At 38.7% G+C, this 23591-nt stretch overlaps 1 protein-coding gene across 6 annotated transcripts in view; it reads right to left on the minus strand.

Moving 5' to 3' along the window:
- Positions 1 to 1584: 1584 nt before the first annotated feature.
- mad1l1 (mitotic arrest deficient 1 like 1) overlaps positions 1585 to 23591 on the minus strand; it is a 139301-nt gene continuing 117294 nt past the window's right edge. For 5 of the 6 annotated variants that reach the window (XM_088302540.1, XM_088302534.1, XM_088302537.1 and 2 more), the window contains one exon: positions 1585 to 3495. In XM_088302540.1, coding sequence (XP_088158666.1) covers positions 3343 to 3495 — 153 coding nt within the window. In that variant the 3' untranslated portion in view covers positions 1585 to 3342. Of the gene's footprint in view, positions 3496 to 9049; positions 21921 to 23591 lie in introns of those variants that run through there. The other variant, XM_088302535.1, reaches the window with a different exon arrangement.

Genomic DNA, 23591 nt, shown 5'->3' on the forward strand with positions numbered 1-23591 from the left:
TCATGATGAGGAGGTTGCGCAGCTCAATCAAGACCTCACATTCGTGAAAATGTTAATCACGTTGAATGCGGCGCAAAAGAGGCCTTCGGTTTGAGCAGGGGCCAAGAACCTTTTTACTAAACTAGTTCAGGGCTACTGACAGGCGCAACGGCTACCAGTTTGACCATACTTTGAAATCCGAACCCTAGTTTGAAATTCCACTTTGAAACGACAACCTTAGTTTCAATCCCTAACTTGAAACCATAACTCGTATTGGAAAGCCTACTATTGAAACTCTGACCTTTTCAAAACCGAACTTTAAACCTAGATTAAAATACTAACCATGGCTTGAAACCCAACTCTGAATCTCTAACCCTAGTTTTATAACCAGAGTTGAAACCACAACACTAGTTAGAAACCCTAATTGTAGTTTCAAACCCTAACCCTAGATTAAAACCCTAACCCTACTTTGAAAATCCAACCCTTGTTTGAAACTCTAATTCTAGTTAGAAACCCTAATCCTAGTTTCAAACCCTACTTTGAAACTCTAACCCTAGTTTGAACCCTAACCCTAGTTTTACACTCTATGATGAAACTCTAACCCTAATTTACAGCCTTACTATGAATCCCCGACTTTGGTATTAGGATTTTCAAATGAGTGATCCTGAGATAAGGTTTGAAAGTAGTCTTTCAAACTACAGTTAGGCTTTCAAATAATTTAGAATTTAAAATTACGGTATCAAACTAGGATTATTGTTTCCAATTACAATTTTAAACTACAGCTGGAGTTTCAAGCTAAGGTTAGCATTTCAAATGTAGGTTTTAAAGTATGGTTCGGATTTCAAAATACAATTTAAACTAGGTGTAGCATTTCAAAATAGGGTTAGAGTTTCAAATTAGGGTTTCAAACTAATTAGAATTTACGTATCAAACTAGGATTAGGGTTTCAAATGAGTCTTTTAAACCAGGGTTAGGTTTCCATTTAAGGTTTCAAACTGCAGTTGACGTTTCAGACTAAGATTAGCATTTAAAATTAGGGTTTTAAACTACGGTTAGGATTTTAAAGATCTGAAATCTTTAAACTAGGGTTAGTTTTTCACAATAAGGTTAGTTTCAAATTAGGCTTTTAATCGAGGGCAGAGATGTCAAAAGTATTCACGTTCATTACTCAAGTCAAAGTATAGATATTGGGATTTAAAAATATTTTAGTCGAAGTTGAAGTTTCAACTCAAGTTAAAGTACAAAAGATGTGGTTTTAAAAAGACTTAAAGTGGATAAAAGTAATACAAGGAGAAAAAAATTCATTTCCTTTCTTCATTTCTAAAGGCCATAACGATTATAATGGACGTTTTGTGTTTTATTTTTTCCCCTTGTGTGGCAGCAAGACATAACATCCGTAACAATGTTCTATTAAAATATTACGCTGAAGGCCATCTATTTCAACTGCATGTATGCCCATTAAAAATGATCACATTTAATAGGCCTACAAGGCTAATACATTAAAGTCCCATTTGTACTACCAAGCATTAATGCGTTTCATGAAACGGAAGATGTGATGACTACCAGAAGTTCAATAATGTAATGGTGCAAAAAGTCCAACTTCAGTGGCATGTATTCACTAACCTTTATTGGTAGCCAAGTGTGCATCCGAAACTAGGTGGTGAGAGTGAGAGGGCCACAGATGTACAAGATGACATAAGAGTCCAAAAGTAACTAGTCTTCCTTACAAACATTGTATATAGCAATGATATAACTTCAAATAAGTTACAAGTATATATATCTATACTGTAAATTCAGACTTGGCTTGAGTCAAATTTCAAAATATCACACACAGCCCCACAAAACGAGCTTGCAACATTGAATCACAACCTGTCATCAGTCGTCATATTTCCGGCAAAATGATCTGTCTTTCTCTTTGATTTGTTCATTTGTATCACGTTCATGTGCAATGCATCACGTGGAAACCAATAGATCGTTATGGGGTGTTTATGCTTCTTATACGATCACACTCGGTCTACAAAAGCGCGATTCCCCTGGATTGGTGTTTTGAACCATGATAGATAGAAATGAACACAATCCAAAATGAAATAGAAACAAGTAGAAAGTACATTTTCTTTTCTAAAAACGAAAGAGTAGAAGTACAAAGGATGCTGAAATATAACTACTTTACTAGAGTGTAGATAACATTTTCACTCAAGGTAATCAAATATTTTTACATCATTATGCGACATCTTTAATCCAGGGTTATGGTTTCAAATTAAGGTTTCAAAGTAGGCACAGACTTTCACTTGAGGGTTCTAAACTAAGGTTAATGATTCAACAATAAGTATGAACTTTGGTAAAGATTTCATGCTACAGATACATTGTATCATATGCTAGATTTATATTACATTTAAATGTGTTTTACTGTAGAATTCTTATTCGTACACTTTACACTTGCAACGCACACACAGTATTTTCAGGACCTACACGCCACATTGACAGCCCACACACAAATTGAGTCTGCACATACAAAACTGCTGACTCAACACTTCATATTCTGGCAAAAGACAAAACAAAATCCATAAAGCACATATGTCACATTTACAGAATAGCAAAAGACACAATTTGAGATATGAACACATACATACACAAAGACAAGATTCCAGGCGGCCAAGCCTTGACAGGAGCGGTGGACCAAACAATGATCGACCATGGGAAAGAACTGGAAGGACTGTGGAGATCTAGCCTTGGACCCGTTGCGACGGATGGAGAGAAAGAGCGATTTCAACCTACATGAAGTTAGGTGAGAGACCTATGTCTAGAGTGAGAGATATAAAATGTGAGGACAGCTTTGTAAGAAAGCCCAATTTTTTTCCCACCGCACTTGTTCATGTGCAGGTCCTCGTGAGGATAAGAAAAGCCGCCCAGACATCTGATTTGCACAATTTTGCTGAACTCTAGAGAATTTAAGAAATTATCAGAACAAAACTTGTATCAGTTGAGTCTTATTTGACATCTTCTTTCTTGAATATAAAAACGAACATGAATGGTGTACATTAATTAAGGCTTTGATTTGCATTTATTGGGGAACAAATTCCAACAGTCTCAAATTAGAGTTTCAAGACAGGGTTAGGATTTCAAATTATGTTTTCAAACTTATAAATCTAAAACCTAAAATAATAAAAGATTGCTTGACCTGGAATGTTATTCCCTTTATCCGTTATCTCATTGTCATTGCTCCATCTCACTTGCAATAAAAAGACCACAAAGGACATGTGTGTTGACGTTTCAAGTTTATCTTAAAAAAGAGAATTAAAAAAAAAAAAAAATCACCAAAACACCAATTGAAAAGTGTGAAAAAAAAGGCGGCGTTGGAGGTGGTCAGGCGATGACGGTCTGCCGCCCGAACAGATCGATAGTCAGGGTGGAAGTGAACACGGGGATGCTGTTCTGGTGGTGCAGGTGCAGCTCCACCAGATCGCCGAGCGTCCGCGAGAAGGCTGTCTCCATCAGCTCCATGCTTCCCGACGGACCCTAACATATAGACACACGCACACACACAAGATGCCCTTTTTCATTTTCTTTTAGGTATTATATACCAACAAATGTTTTTCTGGCACCCAACACAACTCCACAATCAGAATGCCCTTTATTGTCATTGTACTCAGTGTGCAACGAGATTAGAGAGCTCCCTGCTCCAGTGCAATACAGCCATAATTTAATTATATACAATCCAGTTGAGAAGATTCATGGTGATGGCAACCTGGGTTATTAAAGATTTAGAATTTTTAATAGGTAGTTTTTATTTAATTTTGTTTTCTAAATTAAGTTTGAATTAATTTTTGGGGCGCCTTGGTTTGAATTGTATTAATTATTGATTCATTTTATTTTTTTCTAAAAACTATTTTAGTTTAGTTGGAGTTTGTTTTGCTACTAGTTTTTGTTTTTAATTGTTGTAAATTGTGAGCAAGACTAGAAAAACACCATGGTAAGTATTCTGTAGTAAAAAAAATAAAAAATAAAATAAATAAAAACAACACAAATATTTTTAAAACATTTTGATAATACACTGTACAATTTAATAGCCCGCAGACTGAATTACAATTAGTGCAGCGCAAACCCCTTGGTAAATCAAAATCAACATTTATAAACTGCATTTTATATATCCTTGGGTTGGCTCAGTGTGATATTAAAATTGTCTTGATGAAATTACCATAACCATTGTGACTGACAAATATGCAAAAAACACAGAAATCAGCAGGGGGCAAATACTTATGCACAGACACTGTATATAAACGATACTCTCAAAGTAAAAGTAAGTCTGATAGAAGTAAAGCGGCGTTACTTTGTCAGGTTGCCAGTGTCTCCTAGGAGAACCGTTAAGATGGCGTCCGTGTGTGTGCGTGTCCGTGTGTGTGCATGTGTGTAAATCTGCATGGATTAATTAGACGAAGCAGCTCGGGGAGACGGCATGGAGTTGAAAGTGATGAGGGAAACGAAAGATGGAGTAATTAAAACATCTCATCATGGAAGGAAGGAAATCAGGGAGGGATGGAGCTTGCCAGGGGAGCCCAGCAGCATGCTGGCAACTCACGCAAACGTCTTCATATTCGCTCAACATTAACACAAGGGCAATCAAAAACATCGTTCCATACAATACGTGATTGATTGGTGACCAGTCGAGCAAATTCCCCATCTTCGCTCATCAAAAACCGAAACTGGGGTCGGCCCCAGCTTACCTGCTACTTGTTTGAAAACAAGCGCTATAAGAAAGAGACAGATGAAATGTTCAAACATTGACTATACTGTTATAACAGATTTCATGCCGGCCAATGCACGGATTCCCATTATTTCCTATGCGGGGAAAAAACAGAGGCCGACCAGAGTATCATGCAGATGTGTCCCACTGACTAGGCACGCACTCGCACAAGTTACCATGGAGATCACAGTTTGCCCTCCCAGCAGATGTCAAGTAATGCAGAGCGCCACTTACACATTACATTGTGGTGCAGAATTAGGAAGGAATTTTCCACTTGGGGCATGGTACAGTCCGCTGTGATCAGGGCCAAATGTTGTAACCTGCTTGTCAAGCCAAAAGTCAACTGGGATTGACTGATGCCGGATTGTCACTTTAGAGCACACAGGCATCAAGTGACCCACCGGATTGCTTTTGTTGAGTGTCACCCCCTTTTTAATGTCGCCACCTACACGACTGGAGTGACATTGCAGTGGCATGGCGCATTTTAGGTTTATTTGGCCTTGCAAGAGGTCTGAAGTGCTTTCATTTGTCATCACGTTTCAGTTCACATTTGGACAATTAAGGTAACAAAAGTGAAAAATAAAAGTGGCTTGACCTCAGGATTTTTATGCAATTTAGAGGCATAATTCATATGAACTTGGAGAGATCAATGTTGCTTTTTGTTTTCGTAAAGTCCAACATCAATAGCTTGTCTTATCTTCTTTTCGGGAAAGAAATAACTTGAAAAGGAAAGCCCAATACCAATCGCTTGTCGTCTTTTCTTTTTCTTTTTAAATGAAAGTCCAAAGGCAATTGTTTGTCCTCGTTTTACGAATGTCTGTCAGTTATCTGTCTTCGTTATGAGCAAAGTACACCCTTTATAACAGTTTGTCCACTACTTTGGAATTGATGGACCTTTAGCAGTATTACTTTGTTATCTAAAAGTTAGCTCAGGATGGTACAGTGGCAGGAGTCCTCTGGAGGATGCTGAATAGAAATGATCAAATAATCAATTGATATGTTCCAAATAAGTGAGCTCGCCTTAGCCTGGAGCAGGAAACAGGCCTTGTGAACCGCACTTTGACTTTATGTCACGTCCCGAGAGAGCAGACCCAAAGCCGTGAGGGAAAGGTCATCACGGGTTTCCTTTAAATACGATCTATTGCAATCATGACCTTATCAACGGTCGTTTGCATTTCTAGTCATCAGCCGTGCTGGCATTGAGTGTGCTAAGCAATTTCTGACCTTGATGAAAACAAGCTGCATGTTTGAGTACAGGCGTCTTCAAGTTGAAGCGCCTCACGAGAATGGCCAAAAGCCCCTTTATGCAAGGCATTTTTGACTTTTTCACCCAGATAGCTGTTCAGCGTTACAGGTATCAAGTTGATGCACCAACTTAGCCCGCTTTGGTGCACAGTGGCATTCCTTATAAAAAATGGACTAGTGCCGCAACAATTATTTGCATAACTCAAATAAATTTGATTATTAAAAAAAGGTCAAAATAATATACTACTACTGGCAAAAACTTTCACTAGCCGATATCCTTTGCTGCGTTCTGCGAGAAAGACGGCACCGAAAAGGCTCTGGAACGTGGTTTCATTTCCAAACAAAAGCATCCGCCAAAGAAGGAGCGCTACACCATTCATCATTCATCTTTGCATTTGCAAAATCAAAATAAATGCAGGAAATGCATATTAACTGCTTTTTTTTATTGACCAACTGGTTCACATTACTTTCAATGCAAAATAAAAGTACAAAAATCATTTGAATAAACATTCAAAATAGCTTGCTTTGCATGACTTGAACAATGTCACAAATAACAGGAGAAAAAGGGTACCTTTCACAAAATCTTTTTCTGCAAATTTATTGTGCCGAGATGTTGTAATGCCATTTGCAAAGGCCTAGATTTGTGTAAAGGTATCTTGTAAACAATATAAATAATGCCATGTGCAAAGGAGCTAGTCGCCTGTAAACAAAATGCTAAATAAAATGAAAAAAATGTCAATGGAATGCCAATGCCAAATAAACAAGTGTGGAAAATGTGCCGTCTCGAGTACTCTGGTGCGCGGTCGCCACTTGTCGCCTATGTACTGCACATTCAGGCTCAAACAGGGATCCATGTCGGATGTGGATGCAAAATGGTCGACATGTCTCCGCTCCCGTCCCGATGTTGTCCATATTGGGAAGTGCTGTTTGCGACAAATATTTTCGTACCTCTTGTCGGCTACGTTCATGAGGCGTTTAAATCCTGTGCGCTCCAACGGTAAATAGAGGAGCTAAATCTTTAGCCATGTCCTAGGCTATCGTGTCCACCTCTTAGACGTTCTCTCGTATGGTGTCGCCTCCGTTATGGGCTGTTGTCAATTGTCAATCCTTGCTTCTCATTTTGAACTTTTAGCACAAGCTCCAAGTCAACAGCATGGTTGTGTTGTGGGTGGTGAAAAAGAAAAGGTTGGACGCGCTGTTTCAGGTGCTTACGACGCACTTTGTAGTTCATGTTCTTTTGCTCAGACATCGTCTTTATGGAACCCAAAACAGTTCCAAACGACAGATGTCGAATTTCTTTTCGGGACAAGCGCGACAGGAACAATTTCAACTAACGTTACTTTGTCTGCAGCCACGTCAGCCGCTTCAGGATTTGAATCGCCAGCTACGAACGCTTCTTCTGTTTACATTCTTCTGCAGTGCATGAGTCACGTGACTACATAAAGAGGTATGAACATCACCGCAGACAGAAAAGACGGAGACTTTGCTTAAAAGTATTTCAGCGGCTGTGGCCGAGCAAGGGTATTCTAAAATCTGTGAATGAGACAATGGGGAAGCTCGAAGCGAAAATGGATGACATGAAGCGCATTGACGATGCTGTTGCCACGACAGCGGCACTTGTTGCACGCCAAATGGAGGCTGAAACACGCGTTTCTCGCTTGGAGGACGATATGGTTCAGATAAAAAAGCAAATCCATGCTTTGGAGAAAACTAACAAGGATCTCCGGGCCAAAGTAACTGACCTGGAATGTCGACAAAAACAGAAGAACATCAGGCGGCTAAACCTAAACGAGTCAATCGAAGGGGGAGACCCGCTTGAGTTTTTCGAGGGGTTTATTCCCAATCTACTGCAGCTACCTGTCGCATCTGTGGCCATTGAAAGTGCCCATCGGGCTTTTGGAGTACCTGGTGATGGTCATCCATGCCCCGTTGTGGTGAAACTTCAGCGCTCTCGAGATGTCTCCATTGTGTTTGCGGCTGTGAAACGCCTTGGGAATCTTCAGCATGAGGGGCGACCAGTGCGAATTACCCGTGACATTCCACCTGAAGTCTAGGCTGCGAGGCGAGCCTTCAATACCGTGCGCGCGAAGCTCATTAAAAAAAATACTTGCTTCAGAATGGCATATCCTGCGATCCTGTCCTTCAAAGCAAATGGAGTACTGAAGACATTTAAGGATCCTAACGAGGCTGAAGCTTTCCTCTTAACCATCCCGTAACTGGTAGAGTAGCCTATGTCTCTGTGAATATTGTCACCGGTGTTGAGTGCTCATTTGCCCCTCAGAACTGATTGAACTGTGATATTGTATAATATGGGCTAAACTTTCCTTGTTATATGGCGACACAATATATGGAGAGTATGACAACAACTAAGTTTTGAGTGGTAGTTAGAGGTTATGTTTTGTGTAATTTTATTTTTATATTTTTATCTTAATTCACATGGTGCTCAAATAAACAATAGTAAGGTCCTAGGCTCAATTAATTGTAATGTTCTGAATAGGGTAAAAAAAAAAATATATATATATATATATATATAAAAAAAAAGGTATGGGATTAATTGATATAAATTGTACTAGAGAGTATAATAAATTTGAAAAGTACCATCATGACACTACAAATTGTACCTGTGAATACTATAACCCTGAAGATCTAAAACAAAATGATTTTTCATTTTCAGTCATGCACCTAAATATACGAAGTCTTAAAAAACAACATGATGAGCTGGTTTCGTTGTTTGCTAGTACTGCCACAAATTTTGATGTTATTGCATGTAGCGAAACTTGGATGAATGACCAAACATATATAGATATTTATAACTTAGATGGATACATATTGCATTACAAGAATAGAATTGGTAAAATAGGTGGGGGTGTTTGTCTTTATGTAAATTCAAATTACTTAGTAAAAGTGCAAAATGATATAACTATTGATGATGGTTACTCTGATTCATGATTTCTCGAAATAAAAATGGCAAAGGGGAAAAGTCTCATTATCGGAGCAATATACCGGCCACCCAATTCTGACTATGGTTCATTTAGAGCTCACCTTGAAAGTCTTTTCCATCTTCTAAATCAGACAAATAAAAACTGCATTATTATGGGAGACTTTAATATCAACATATCAAATAGGGATACAATAGGAATGGATTTTCAAAATATTCTCTTCTCATCCTTTTATGCAACTATTGATAAATATACCCGAGTTACAGAGAAAAGTGGGTCCATTATTGACAGCATTATTACCAATATACAAAACTCTGGAGGTAAATCTGGTGTATTATATTCAGATATAACAGATCATTATCCCATTGTGTTTTTTATGAACTGGACCAAAATGCAATTTGTCCCATGTACCAAGAGAATAGTCCAGATTCTAACAGACAAAACCCTTAAAAACCTAACTCAACATCTCCAAACAAAAAACTGGGATGCTATTTATTGTTCTAATGATCCAAACAAGGCATTTGACTACCTAACTCATGAAATAAGAGCTTCTATTAATGAAACTATTCCAGAAAGGATAATAAAACAAAATTAAATAAAAAATCCCTGGATTACAAATTGAATTCTACAGTCTATTCAAAAGAAGACTAAACTTTATAAACAGTATAAAAAAAAGTCCAAAGAATATAAATAAATGCACATACACAAGATATAAAAATAAATTAACAAATCTAATACGAGTTAGTAAGCAAAACTATTTTTCTGACCGATTTAAAAATGCTTCTGGCGATCAGAAGAAATCTTGGAAGGTGCTAAATGAGGTAATTGGCCGAAATGCAAAATCACCAGTTTTTCCTGACGCCGTAATGCAGACCCAATCAAATAAAACGACTAAGGCAGATAATTTACCAGACAATTTTAACATTTTTTTTGCCTCTGTTGGAAAAAATCTATCAAAACAAATTTCTACAACAGGAGGCTCACATTACAAATACTATCTAAAAAATAATTATCCCAACTCATGCTATTTTACTCCTACTTGTAAAATAGAAATAACCAATATTATAAACAAGATGAAATGTTCACACACAACTGGTGCTGATGGTATTAGTAGTAAGATTCTTAAAACTATTGTGCATGTGATAGCTGAGCCACTTGCTCATATAATAAATTTATCTCTCCAGCTCGGCGTTGTTCCAAAGCAAATGAAGGTGTCAAAAATAATACCAGTATATAAGTCTGGGAACATAAATGAAACGCAGAATTATAGGCCCATATCAATATTACCAACCCTTTCCAAAGTACTAGAAAGAGCAATCCACTTGAGACTGGTAGCCTACTTAAAAAAACAAAATATACTGGTTTCTTCACAGTATGGCTTCAGGAAACAGAGCAATACATGCATGGCCACTTTGGATTTGCTTGAGAGAGTAAATGATGCTTTTGAGAAGGGAGAAATTGGTATTGGCGTTTTTCACGATCTCACAAAGGCATTTGATACGATTGATCACTCTACTTTACTTGGGAAGTTGGAGCATTATGGTGTCAGGGGTATAGCACTACAGTGGTTCAAGTACTATCTTCAGGATAGACTACAATATGTAAATGTAAATGGGGGAAAACTCAGGACTGGAAAACATCACATTAGGAGTTCCCCAAGGATCCATTCTGGGCCCCCATTTATTTATTGTGCATATTAATGATTTTGGTTTCTGTTCGCACAATATTCATGAAATTCTTTTTGCAGATGACACAAATCTATTTATATCACAAAGATATTGATCAGCTTGTACTACTCTTAAATGAGAAGTTATCAAAAATACTTGGTTCAAATGTAACAAGTTATCCCTGAACATCACCAAAACAAATTATATTGTCTTCAGCATGAATAAACATAAATACAGAGATTGTGAATTGAACATAACTATTGATGGCAGACTTATTAACAAAGTTGAGTCCACTAAATTCTTAGGAATCCATATTGACCAGTCTTTAAATTTTAAAAAGCATATTGATGAGTTGGTTAAAAAACTATCAAAAATAGTAGGATTATTTTACTAACTAAAACAATTGCTCCCATTAGAGGCATTACTAACTTTGTATTGATCACTGTTTGAACCTCATCTGAACTATTGTAATATTATTTGGAATAATACTTACCCTACATACACTGCCAAATTACTCATATTACCAAAAAAAGCCATAAGGGCAATATCTGACTCGAAATATAATTCTCCAACAAATGCCCTCTTCCAAAAGTATGGTCTCCTAAAGCTTCCAGAATGTAACATCTTTCATAACCTATGTACAATGTATAATGTGGTTAACAGGCTGAATACTAAATGGTGTGAACTCATTCCACTGTACTCTTCCTCTCACCTACATAGTACTCGGAAAAGGTTGCACTTGAAAGGGAAATATAGGAAATTAAAATCCACTCGTTCAGTATATGTTATAGGGGCCCACAAATATGGAATGAATTGGATAATGAAATAAAACAATCTGCTATGCTTTCTATATTTAAAAGAAATCTGAAGCGCAAGCTACTGGAGAAATATGTATCTAAAGATTTTGCAGCCAAATGACTCAGAGTTAAACTTTTCTCTTTTACATGGATTACTGAGTTATCACTGGTTATTATTTAAGTTGAAATGTACATGACCTGGTCCATCATATCTGTTTTAGCACCACACTGAAATTTTGATTTGCATGTTTTTTTTTATTTATATAAACTATGAGCCGTTGCCCAGCACTGTAAACATCTTGTAAATGACATTTATATCAAATTGATTACGTCAGTACAGGATAAATCTTTTGTTTGGTGGTGGTGTGCTGGATCCCTGTTCATAAGCTTTTAGCTTCAGAGGGAGTCCATTTTTCACATTGTAAACACAGTATTTTGTTTGCATACAACATTATGTGTGTGTGAAAATAAACGCGTCAAATCTTCTTTTTTTTTTTTAGACAACCGAATTTACCGACATGGGCAAAATTATGTCGGTCATTGTAATACATTTTGGTAACGGTAAATTTTCGGTTTATCGCCCAGCCCTACTCCAGGAGGTAAAAAGAATAAGTAAAATTAAACCCCGAAGCTAACAAATTAAAATATGGTAGGCACTCTACCTTGATTACCTCCACTTTTGTTTGAATACATCAGTTAGTGTCAGTCTTTTGTCATTTTTGGGTAGGCTTTTCAAACAACAAAAGACAAAGTTGTCCAAGAGATTGTGTCCAATTTTAAACAAACTTGAACCATGTATACAAGACAGATGAGTAACACAAAAGTGAGTTCTAGAATTGCATATTGGTGGAGAAGATGGGCAAAGTTTGATGACTTGCCATAAATCACCAAATTCTAACATAGCTCCCTTCACAAGTCCACAAAAACCCTAACACTAAACTAAGTTTTACTTAGCCACGTGTTTTGGCGCATTTTCCAGGGTTCCAACATCCTGGAGACGTTGTCCAATTGCTCTCAAATTTGAACCATGGAACCAAGACAGAAGGGTGATGATAAACTGAAACTAATTTGCATTTTCGTCTATGCATGAATGGAGGATAACGGGGAAGTATCCATGTGTTACATTACGCGACGATCAGTCAACATCAAGTCTATCAAAGGACAGAGCAGTTGATTGGTTCGTTGAGGTGGGGAAGCCCCCCGCCACCCCGAAAAAGAAAAGACCATCAGACTTAATTGAATAAATGCATGCAAAATGCAGATGAGCTTGTTTCAATTTAAATGCAGATTTTGGCATTTAGGAGGAGACATTTTGCACGGATCACAAGAACAATGTCGGAATCAGCACCTTCTATCCAAATTCGTATTCATATTCCAATCAGCGTCTTGTATACCCCTTGATCACTAAATCGAAGGACTCCAAACGTGTGGGAAGCGGTTTGCCTCCGCTGATTTTATCACGCTATTTCACAGAGAACAATGAAACTTTTCAAAGTAGCAAGTGAGCGCTTGAAGTGGATGGTAAATTGCCAAGTGTAGCCTTTGATCTTTAGATGTTGCACGCCAACACAAACAAAACAAAAGGCCGACATTCGTGCTTCTGCGTACATTTATTTGTCCTAATTAAGAAGATTTCCGAAGAGTTTTAGTAGAAACTTGCATGGTGTCAACGTGTCAAGAAGAAGCCTTGAACTGTTTTGCCCTTTATCCGCCCTTCCCACTAATTCGATATATTGTCAGCAGCATTTTCTCCATAAAAGTCCAATTACAAAGTGAGGGGCTCACATTTTTATTTTTGTACCTGGATGAGGAAGGTAAGTCATCTTTTAATTGGCTGGCTTGTGATCAATGCGGTGAGATGCAATACACAATCTCGATAGAAAGTGTCAGCCTTTAATTACAAATCAAAGCGCTGATTAACCCTGAAGAAGTGCTTTAAATACCCAACATCCTTTGTAGCAATGACAAAAAATGTCACCTTCTGAAAAAAAAAAATGATTAATGGGGTACCTGTGTTAGTCTGATAAGTAGATGAATAAAAACAGAGTTGGCGCCTTTGAGACTATCTATACTTATTTGACACAAGCTTTCACAGACAGTATATGCGGGCACACAGTTGTCTGCATTTGAAAAAGTTCTTTTATTTATTTATTTATGTTTTTAACAACTTAAATCTGAAATATATTATTTTCCAAGCCTAGATGTAAAAGGTGGGCATGCATTTTATTTTGTTTTAGCGAACCCAAACATGAACTCAGCAAATAAAAAATACACTCAGTAGTAGGGATGTCCCGATAAAACCTTTTCAATCCTGATACAATACCGATGCCACAGCCAAGAGTACTGTCCAATTTCGATATTGATTAGATAAAATATCAGTCGGAAAGAATACATGCTTCATTTATGTATTTTTTTGCATGAAAAGTTTGAAGGGACTTGATCAAGTGATACGATTAAAACAAAGAACAATCGTAAGCAACAGTAGGTACGAGAAAATATGATCCATTCGGGTTACATCAGTTCAACCTCAAACATGAGAATGTACTTCAGTTGAAAAAAATAAATACGACAAATATTGGAGATTTTGGATGGAGATCGATATAATACAATACTGTCCGATGCCCCCTTATAAAACTTGCATGGTAGGTTGACTGAATGGTGTAAATGTCCCGAGGTGCGATTGTGAGCGCGGGTGGTTGTTTTGGTGTGCCCTGCGATTGGCTGGCAACCAGTTCAGGGTGTACCCTGCCTACTGCCCAGAGACAGCTGTGATAGGCTCCAGCAATGTTTTTGGGCTGATATTGGACCGCTATCCGAAATCAATATTGGGTGCCTGAAACTGAACAATAAGTCGTTTTAATATAGTATTGATTTGAAGCAGACAGTTTGGGTAAATTACAAACTGAAAAACTTTTTTTTTCTTGGGGGGCTATGCTATCTTAAGTTTGAACGTTGTGTATGAAACGAGGAAAACACACAAAATTTAACAGGAATTCAGTCACTCTGGTTTGAAACGAACATTTTTGCGTCAATTCCGAGACTGACAAATTCCTACTTGGCATTTGAAAAGGTTAACGCAAAATGTTTGACTACATCTGTGTGCAAAGCATGAGGTCCAGTTTGATGATTGTAGAGGACTCACCATGTAAATGAAGTTTTGAGCGCCTGTTTATGACCGCCTGCATCTCTCATTCGCGTATTGTGGTTGCTGTTGTGGCATACAACAACAGAACTACATCTTTAGCGAGATATGTTTCAAATACTGTGACTTGACATTTATTGGACGGCAAAAAAACTAAATCAATGAATAAAATTGTATATTCAATTCGTAAGTGGACCAATTAGGTTTATGGTACTTCAATGTATGACACCCCAAAAGAAGGTCTGCTAATTAGCTCGCACCAAAGAATAGTTCCCATTAGCAGCAGTCAAAGCTAAAGAAGTCAATGCAGATTGCTAAACAATAAATTAAGCACAAAGGGGAGACTACAAAGGGTTGAATGAAACCATTCGGGAATGACAACAATGCATTCACTGGTCGACACTATAATGATTTCCAAGTGGACGCCTGTGGACAGGTGTTGGGTTGCATTGCGTTACCATGGCAACCGTGGACAAACAAACGCTTGGAACATGCGGCGGGTGGTGGGAATGTTGGACAGGAAACTGTCAGGCGGCATCAGTCAAGATTTGAATTAAAAGTTTTGAAGCGTGTGAAGAGGAAAATAAACAGTGAGGTACATCTTGTATATTGTGTGGTATTTCTTATTGCCGTGTTGTTATGATTAAATAAACCAAATGCTGTCATTACGTGGCTGCTCCGTGTCGATAATGACCCTTTTCTTCATAGCGGCGCTGATATTTGGATACAACACACAAGCACACACACGCAGACAGACAGACAGACCATTTAATGCTTTTAAACAGAAGTGGGCGATATATGGCGTCATCGATATCATCAATGTTGCTTTCATGATGTGCAATTTTACGAGTATTCCTACTGCCTCAAAAAGGAAAGACAAGTCCGTCAATGGCAGCAAAGTTGGAGGAAGTGGTGAAATACTCGTGCGGCAAATGAATGATAACCCAGGCAGGATCTTCTAGTCATGTGACTCTGTAATCACAGCCTTGTAGACGTTTAAAAAAAGGAGTATCCCTTCACAGCAGGTAAAGTAATACCAAGACACAAGCCCACATCCCTTGTCTTTAAATGATTTAGAGTTAACAAGACTGACGTCGGTTGAAATAACATTGTTAAACGTGCCAAAATGTGGAAAGCAATTCTCTTCTCTTCTCGAGGAAAGCTTTGCGACTCCAAAAGCACGCTAAAGAAAATTAAACGCACACTCAGAAAACCCTTGCAGAGTTGAGCAAACAGGCGCGCACACACTGTACTTTAGGTGAGCAAGTTATACGAGACAGGCAAGACGTTTGCTGAACATTCAGGTTACACACTTGAAGTCTGTATCATAACTAGTGTACATTTGCGACTATATCACATGTGCTGTGTACGACATTTTTGTAAACTGTTCTGTCAAAAGATCACGGCTGAATTAGTTGTCACTACAATCGTATATTTAATAATAGCGGTAGATGCTGTATTTCTCCTGCCTTCTGTGTTCAGGACCGTCCTCAAATTACATATATGTATTCCAAGGTGAGCTCTTGGCTGCCCTCTCCCCTCACTATCGGACATCTACACCGCCCGGTGCCTCAGAAGGGCTCTCAACATCGTCAAAGACAATACCCACCCAAACTCACACCTGTTTGACCTGATGCCCTCTGGCAGGCGCTACAGATGCATCAAATCGAGGACCAATAGACTGAGAAACAGTTTCTTTCCGAGAGCCATCTCCATTCTGAACTCTCACACACACACACGAGAACACCCTTACCTTGCAGAACAGCATTGTGATGTGTTTTTATATGCACTATTCAGTACTAAATTCCATTGCACTCTCTTATTTATTTATCTAATTTATATATTTGTCTGTATTATTGTTGTATTGCACTGGAGAGGGGAGCCCTCTAATCTCGTTGCACACTTGAGTACAATGACAATAAAAGGGATTTCTAATTTCTAATTATCAGATAATTGTAGTATAGTTCAGGGCTGATTCCTCACTTTCTTAGGATCATTGAGACCTCACAAGGTGATATCTGCATGGGGCTCCACTCTTGACTGTCATGTTTAGCTTCTTCCATTTTCTAATGATTGCCCCAACAGTGGACCTTTATTCACCAAGCTACTCCAGTGCGACTTAGGTATGGGTTTTTTTCTACCTCATTATGCATTTTTGGGCTGGCTCAACTTACGGTAATCATTTAGAGCCAATTTAAAATTGTCAAATCCTCTGATTTCAGCCTCTAAACAGTAATTATTGGTCAACAGCGAGGACGCCTTTATGTGTCCCTAAATGTATTTTTGACACAGATTGTCAAAATTGGCTTTACTTTTTTCCTCCTACATCATATTTTTAATATTACGTTTTTTTAAATATTTGTATCACTTCCAAAGTGAGACAACACATACTTGGCCAATAAAGATGATTCAGATGCTGATCACTGACAGTTGGTCAACACGCCAACTAAGTGTTAGAGAAAAAGTAAAACATGCAAAGCTAGTCATTTGTACACTAAAATTAGTTGTCGTAAGCTACATTGACCCAACTCAATTCAACTTGATTCATATTGCTCTTTAAAACAACCTTTGTTGCACACAAAAAATTGTACATGGAGTAATGCTGAACTATACATCCAAATGTTGCAAATAATCCTAAACAAGCAAACTACGGTTGCCGCAATCAAAATAGTTTTGAATCTGTTATTCCACTGATTCTCACATCTATTATTTGAGTAAATTAGTTTTTTTGTTAATAAACAATCAAATGTGCTTGCAATGTTCAACACACCATAATGGACTAAGTAAAAATGTTTGTCTTATAAATTTTAGTATAAGTTTGCACAAAAAAAAAAAAAAAAGTCAAAAGCAGCAGCTAATAGTGTTTTCAATCTTTGTCGCTAGTTAAATTGAGCTCTCCTCTCTCTTGTACTTTTTATGTAACTGAAACCCAAATGCACACTTATGGCCTCCAATAAGCATCATTCACACCTCGTTGTCGGCCAGCTGCTCCGACATCTCAATCCATACTACGCCAGCATCGTATCGCACAACTCGCTCCATCTTGAATCCAAACGAGAAGTTGCCGCGGGTCACCAGCCAACTTGGACCCCGGGGCCAGTTCGACATTGGTTAAGGTCCAATTTTGGGGATTTTTTTTTCTCCTCGTCAGTTTCTTAAACAGAGAGCACTTAGTATAGCAAGTATGAGCGCGTGTCGATTGAGTGCTCTATTGAGTCTTCATTTGTGGAGGTAATGGAGATGGCATGTGTCATTTTGATATTTTTAGCACACTCCCCCCAGGTGAGACGTCTGATTAGCATCCATGATGAGGTATTTATGAGATTCTGCTAATCAGGGAGATAAACGGTGAAGAGCTGCGGCAGCTACTGATTTCCTTCACACAAGTTTTAAACTGAGGGAATTACTTCACCCTACGATACATGATTCCCCTTTCAACAACTGTAATCGTCTCCTTTGCTTGGTTTGATCCATGAAATTGTCATAACATGCACAAAAGAGTTAAACAATAATACAAACTAGAGATGCAAGCAGCTATAAAGGCAGGTATGGCAACGTTTGGGGCGCTGGCACATTGGAATTGCAATTTTTTTTTAAAATAAAATAAATCAGATTAAAACCAATTTTGATAAAAGGTAACCTCTATAAAAGGCCAAATTGTTTAATGGAAATTAAAACTTGTTTCCGTAGAGTATAGAGTCTGGCTTTTGAGACTTTGCAGATATTAGGCTGTTACGTGTGCCTGCAACTTTTGCAAGAGCACTTTATATACATGAGAATTTTTGGATTTTTAGGAGCATGTGCAGGGGAGTTATTAAGCATTTAGTCCATTGTGGCGAAGGAAATAGTAAACGCAAGTTTTGAAACCCCGCCTTGGTCAGATAGTATTTTGAAAACTAAAGATTTTTGTCTCAGTGTTTGTCCCATGTCTTAAGATGATACAGCCAAAATTTTGAGTGAATCGGATAAATCCTCTAGGATAGGGGTGCAAAAGAATGACCCCTGTAAATGTGCAAAAATGATCCAAAGTTGGACATTCAAAAATTCCTAACTCACTTCCTGTTCATTTTAGACTTTGGCTGTCAAGAACTTTTCATACATCTTGGGCGCTACATGTGACGGCCAATTTCCATACTGAAATTGTTTTTTATTTTTATTTTTTTTATAAAACGCTACTTGTTTGCAGAGTAGTTTATTTGCCATCACGTAGCTTGTTGCTTCTGCTGTGCGCGGACTTACATATAGTTCAAATGAAGTCCGTTCTGCTGTGGCACAAGAAAGCTTGGCGCGGGGCATTTAAGGAGCGGCAAAAGAAATCACTTCCGGGTCAACAAGCGACAGGGCGACGCTTTTTTTAATCAGGACTACGTGACAGGGCGACGCTTTTTTTCAATCAGAACTGTATGACAGAGTGACCCTCTTTTTTAAACCAGTACTGCGTGAACTAGGGGCACAAACAGCTTTGACAAGCTCAAACACGCGTTGTCTGAGATCGCCTCTTTCGGTCCCAAAACCATGCAAAAAAAAAAAAAAAAACATGTTCCCCATGGTCCCACGCGCCCCCCTCAGCATCACATCCCGCCCCCAGGGCGGCGCGCCCCACTATTTGAGAATCACTGTCTTACAGAAACATGTTCTTGTTTTGGATTTTATTTTTTTGTACAGACTAGTGCCCCTCAAGTTATAGTAACTTTATCTAATCTCGAACAGTTTCTGAGTATTCTGTCAGCGCATGTTATTATGTACTTTGTACATAATTTGTGCTATTGTAAACTCAACCAGAACATCAAATTTTATGGTGTTTATTTGATAAATAGTGGATTTGTTGGGTCAGTGCGTTTTGATCTATTATTAATTCTGATTGCTTTTTTTGTAGTTTGAAAACAGGAAAACCTTTTGTTTTATAGGCATTTCCTCATATTTCCACACAATAAGTCAGGTATGGTAATGGCTAATGAACAATATAGTGTGTATAAAGACGTCTTGCTTAGTACATCCTTGGTTTTGTACAGGACCCACATGATGTTGGACATTTTACTTTTGAAATTATCTATATGAGACCAGCATAATTTTGCATCAATTACTACTCCAAGGAATTTGTTTTCATACACTTTCTTTATTTCAGTTTAATTTACCTGAATTTTGATTGGGTGTTTAGTTGCTCTAATAATTAACTTTGTTTTGTTTAAATTAAGTAATAATTTATTCATGTCAAACTATATTTTTACAATTCATTTCCCACAATCGTCAGATGTTCCAGATTTTCTCCAAAGCAGTAGAAAATGGTGTCATCAGCAAATAAGTGTTTTTGAGACACAACAGATATTTAATAAGTCACATTTTTGTGGATAATTTTACTACTGCTCGATTATGAAATGAAATGATTAATAATGATTATTTTAGTAATAATTGAAATGACGAATATTATTAAGGATTATTTTTTTGGGTACAAAACAAAAAATATCTAATTGGAACCAATATTAAGACAAATGAAATTTATTATATCTTATTTTATTTTATTTTTTTACTAAGGTGCAAATGCAACAAATCAACAGTGTATTGGAGTTTACATGCTACACACTTAAATTGTCATAGAACTGTTGTCACATCTAAATAAACAATTTCAGTAGAACGGCCAAATTTTGAACTGAGGTATACTCTCTACACTATTAGACATTGTAAAATGAGTACTATTTTAACAATGTTTTATATATAATAATATATACGTTTTTCATGATTATGCCAATTTTGTAATCGTTGAGTGTAATAATTGTAATCATAATTTAATATTGATTATTAGCACAGCTCTGTAATTTATTTTACAAAATACTAGATCAAAAACAGACATTTCATCTTTGAAGGCAAGTTTTAACATTAAGAAAAGAATAAAGAACAGAAATGATTTCCCTCATTGTCATAAATGGGGAATAAACAGTCTGAGTGAGGCGGGAACTGGTAAAAAGCTTACACCAAGGTGGGGATTTGGGTGGCCTTGTCTCGACGGCCATATTAGTGGGATTATCCAGCAGTCCCGTGGCTCACTTGAATGACGTTTGAATACAATTTGTAAGATTCACAGACTTCATCTGTTATTCATCAGTGCAATTAATCTAATCTATATTCTTCCCTGTAGATTACAGTAGAGCCTTACAGGTCGCAAGTTAGTTGAGGAGGAGCTCGCATGCTGGCTCGCATGTTTTTTTGCTTTGATTTATGATAAATATTTTTTAGATATGAGCTCTGTATGGTAGGAGTGAACTCAGCACAGCTAACTCCGCACCAAGCCAGCTCAGCCAAAACAGTTATTCAAAAAAGAGGCCCTGAGCGGATTAATGGCATTTGCATTCATTGCTACGGTAAAAGATCAGAATCAGAATCAGAAATCCCTGTATTGTCATTGTACTCAAGTGTGCAACGAGATTAGAGATGAGTGTTTTCATATCCGAGCATGGATATGGAACGAAAAAACTCAGGGGGGGGTTGTAAGAAGCGATCCTCTCTTCTCTAATCTCAAAAAAATGTTTCATTAGATTTAATTAACAAGGTAACACGGTCAACTACTCCCGCACAATAATTTTATTTGAACGTGAAGAATATTAGATTTAATGCTGTTATGTTGACAGTACTCAACAATGTTGAATTTCTTCAACGTCAACGCGTTGAATTTACTCAACGTCATCGCTGAGTTTACTCAACGTCATTCCGTTGAATTTCCATGACATTGTTTGGTTGAATTTACCAGTCATTATTATATTGTATTTACTAAACACGATCATGGACAATTTAACATTACTTTTTATTTACTTACAACAATAAGTTGTGTTAAATACACTCAACACAAATTAGTTACAGCCCTTAAACAAATTCCACAAAAGTCAGATCATGCTACTGATATTTACTTTATTTCAAGTAACAGGCCAAAACAAACAAATTATAGTAAAATTATTTAGGAAAGTACAACTGGGGTTGTGTGTGCATTTTTCAGTGGGTAGGATTTAAGTTTTGTAGGTTATTTTTCTCCTTTCTAAACCCAAAATGGATTATGTAAATTCTGATCACGACTTATTAACCAATCGGACTTATATAAAATTTCTTTGAGTTTGTCAATCTTCATTAGCATACATACAAATAATTGCTTAAAGTTTGAACTGTGCACATAAAAACACGTTCATGTTTTAAGGACTTGCAGAGTGACAGCAATTTCCCATAAGCAAGGGTTGGTGAGATAAAGAAAAAGGATCAGGGCAGCCCAGGCAGTGAGGAAAAATATGGAAATCAAGTTAAGTATTCAAAAGATGTGCAAGAATATCCGTGTCTGTGGCCGAAATGGCCATGTGCTAACTTATAGTGCTTCAGGAGGTTGTACCTTTTCAATAAAGTTGTCAAATATTCTTTGCATTTCCACATAACCTGAAGAAATGGAGAACACAAAAAAAAAACAAGCTAAGTTTGATGAGAAATACATTCTTCTTATCAGCAAAACACTACCGCTGTTGTCCACAAACTCAACCTTACAACAAAAACAAAACTCTTGCAGCTGCCAACTTACAAGAAAATGGACGAAAAGTCCCCGGAGCACTTCAGACCAAGTGTTCAGTTAAGTTATGGTGACGCTTATCTTGCGCTTTCGCGGGCCACCTGCCAGTGTTACTTCGCTTGCGCATGCATCAGGTGCACTGACGGAAAGCGTGTTGGGACAAACTTCATGTCAAGTGCCCAACGAGGGGAGACAACACTCTCGACCATGTGTACTCGAACATCAAGCACACATACCGGGCCCTCCCACTCGCCCCCCTCGGCCAGTCAGACCACCTGTCCTTGCAGCTCGCACCTGCGTACACCCCTCTCAGACAAAGATTCAGGCCCACCACAAAGACTGTGAAAACCTGGCGTGAAGACGCCATGAGTGAATAGCAGGACTGCTTTCAAGACACCATCTGGGACCTCTTTGATCATTAGGACCTTGATGTTTACACGCATTGTGTACTGGACTACATCAGGTTCTGCATGGAAACTGTGTCCCTAAACAGGACCATACGGACCTTCCCAAATGCAAAGCCCTGGATGTCCAGCCAGGTCCGCTCTCTCCTCAAGGCCCGTGACGCTGCCTTCAGGTCAGGCGACAAAGCCCAGTACAGGGTGGCTCGTGCTGACCTGAGCAAAGGCATCAAGCTAGCCAAGGCAAACTACAAGAGGAGGCTGGAGTCCCACCTTGCCAGCAACAGACCACAGGAGGTGTGGCAGGGTCTACGGAGCATCACCAACTACAGAGGCAGCAGCAGGACCTCTGTAGACCCGAGTACATCGCTGGCAGAGGAGCTTAACTGCTTCTTCGCTCGCTATGACTCGCCCCGACCATCACACCCCCGCACTTCATGCCTCAACCCCCCCCCACTCACCGTAGAGGAACACGATGTGAGGCGCGCGCTCCTGGCTATTAACCCCAGGAAAGCTACTGGACCCGACGGAATACCAGGCAAGGTCCTCAGAGCATGTACCCACCAACTGTCACATGTTTTCTGCAGGGTCTTCAACCGCTCCCTGGCTCAAGCAGTCATCCCCTCCTGCTTGAAAACCTCCACCATTATTCCTGTCCCCAAAAAGTCACCCGCCGTCCACCTGAATGACTACCGTCCTGTTGCTCTCACACCAGTCATCATGAAGTGCTTCGAGAGGCTGGTTCTCCAGCACATCAGGGACTGCCTTCCTCCCACTCTGGACCCCTACCAGTTTGCATACCGGCCTAACAGATCCACTGAGGACGCCATCGACACTGCTCTGCATGTTGTGTTGGCCCACCTGGAACAACATCAGAGCTATGCCAGGATGCTCTTTGTGGACTACAGCTCGGCATTCAACACAATCATCCCGGACATCCTCGTCGCCAAACTGGACATTCTCGGCCTCCCTGCCCTCACACGCATCTGGATTAAGGACTTCTTGACCAACAGACCCCAGACTGTGTTGCTCGGCCCCTACACGTCCTCCACCCGTACGCTGAGCACCGGTCCCCTCAAGGATGCGTGCTGAGCCCTCTCCTATACGCCCTCTAGACGCAGCGGCTAACAGCTCTCCCTCCCA

Source organism: Idiotropiscis lumnitzeri, chromosome 8, assembly GCF_059441095.1.
Source record: "Idiotropiscis lumnitzeri isolate Australia: NSW breed Sydney's pygmy pipehorse chromosome 8, RoL_Ilum_1.0, whole genome shotgun sequence".
Classification (NCBI taxonomy): domain Eukaryota; kingdom Metazoa; phylum Chordata; class Actinopteri; order Syngnathiformes; family Syngnathidae; genus Idiotropiscis; species Idiotropiscis lumnitzeri.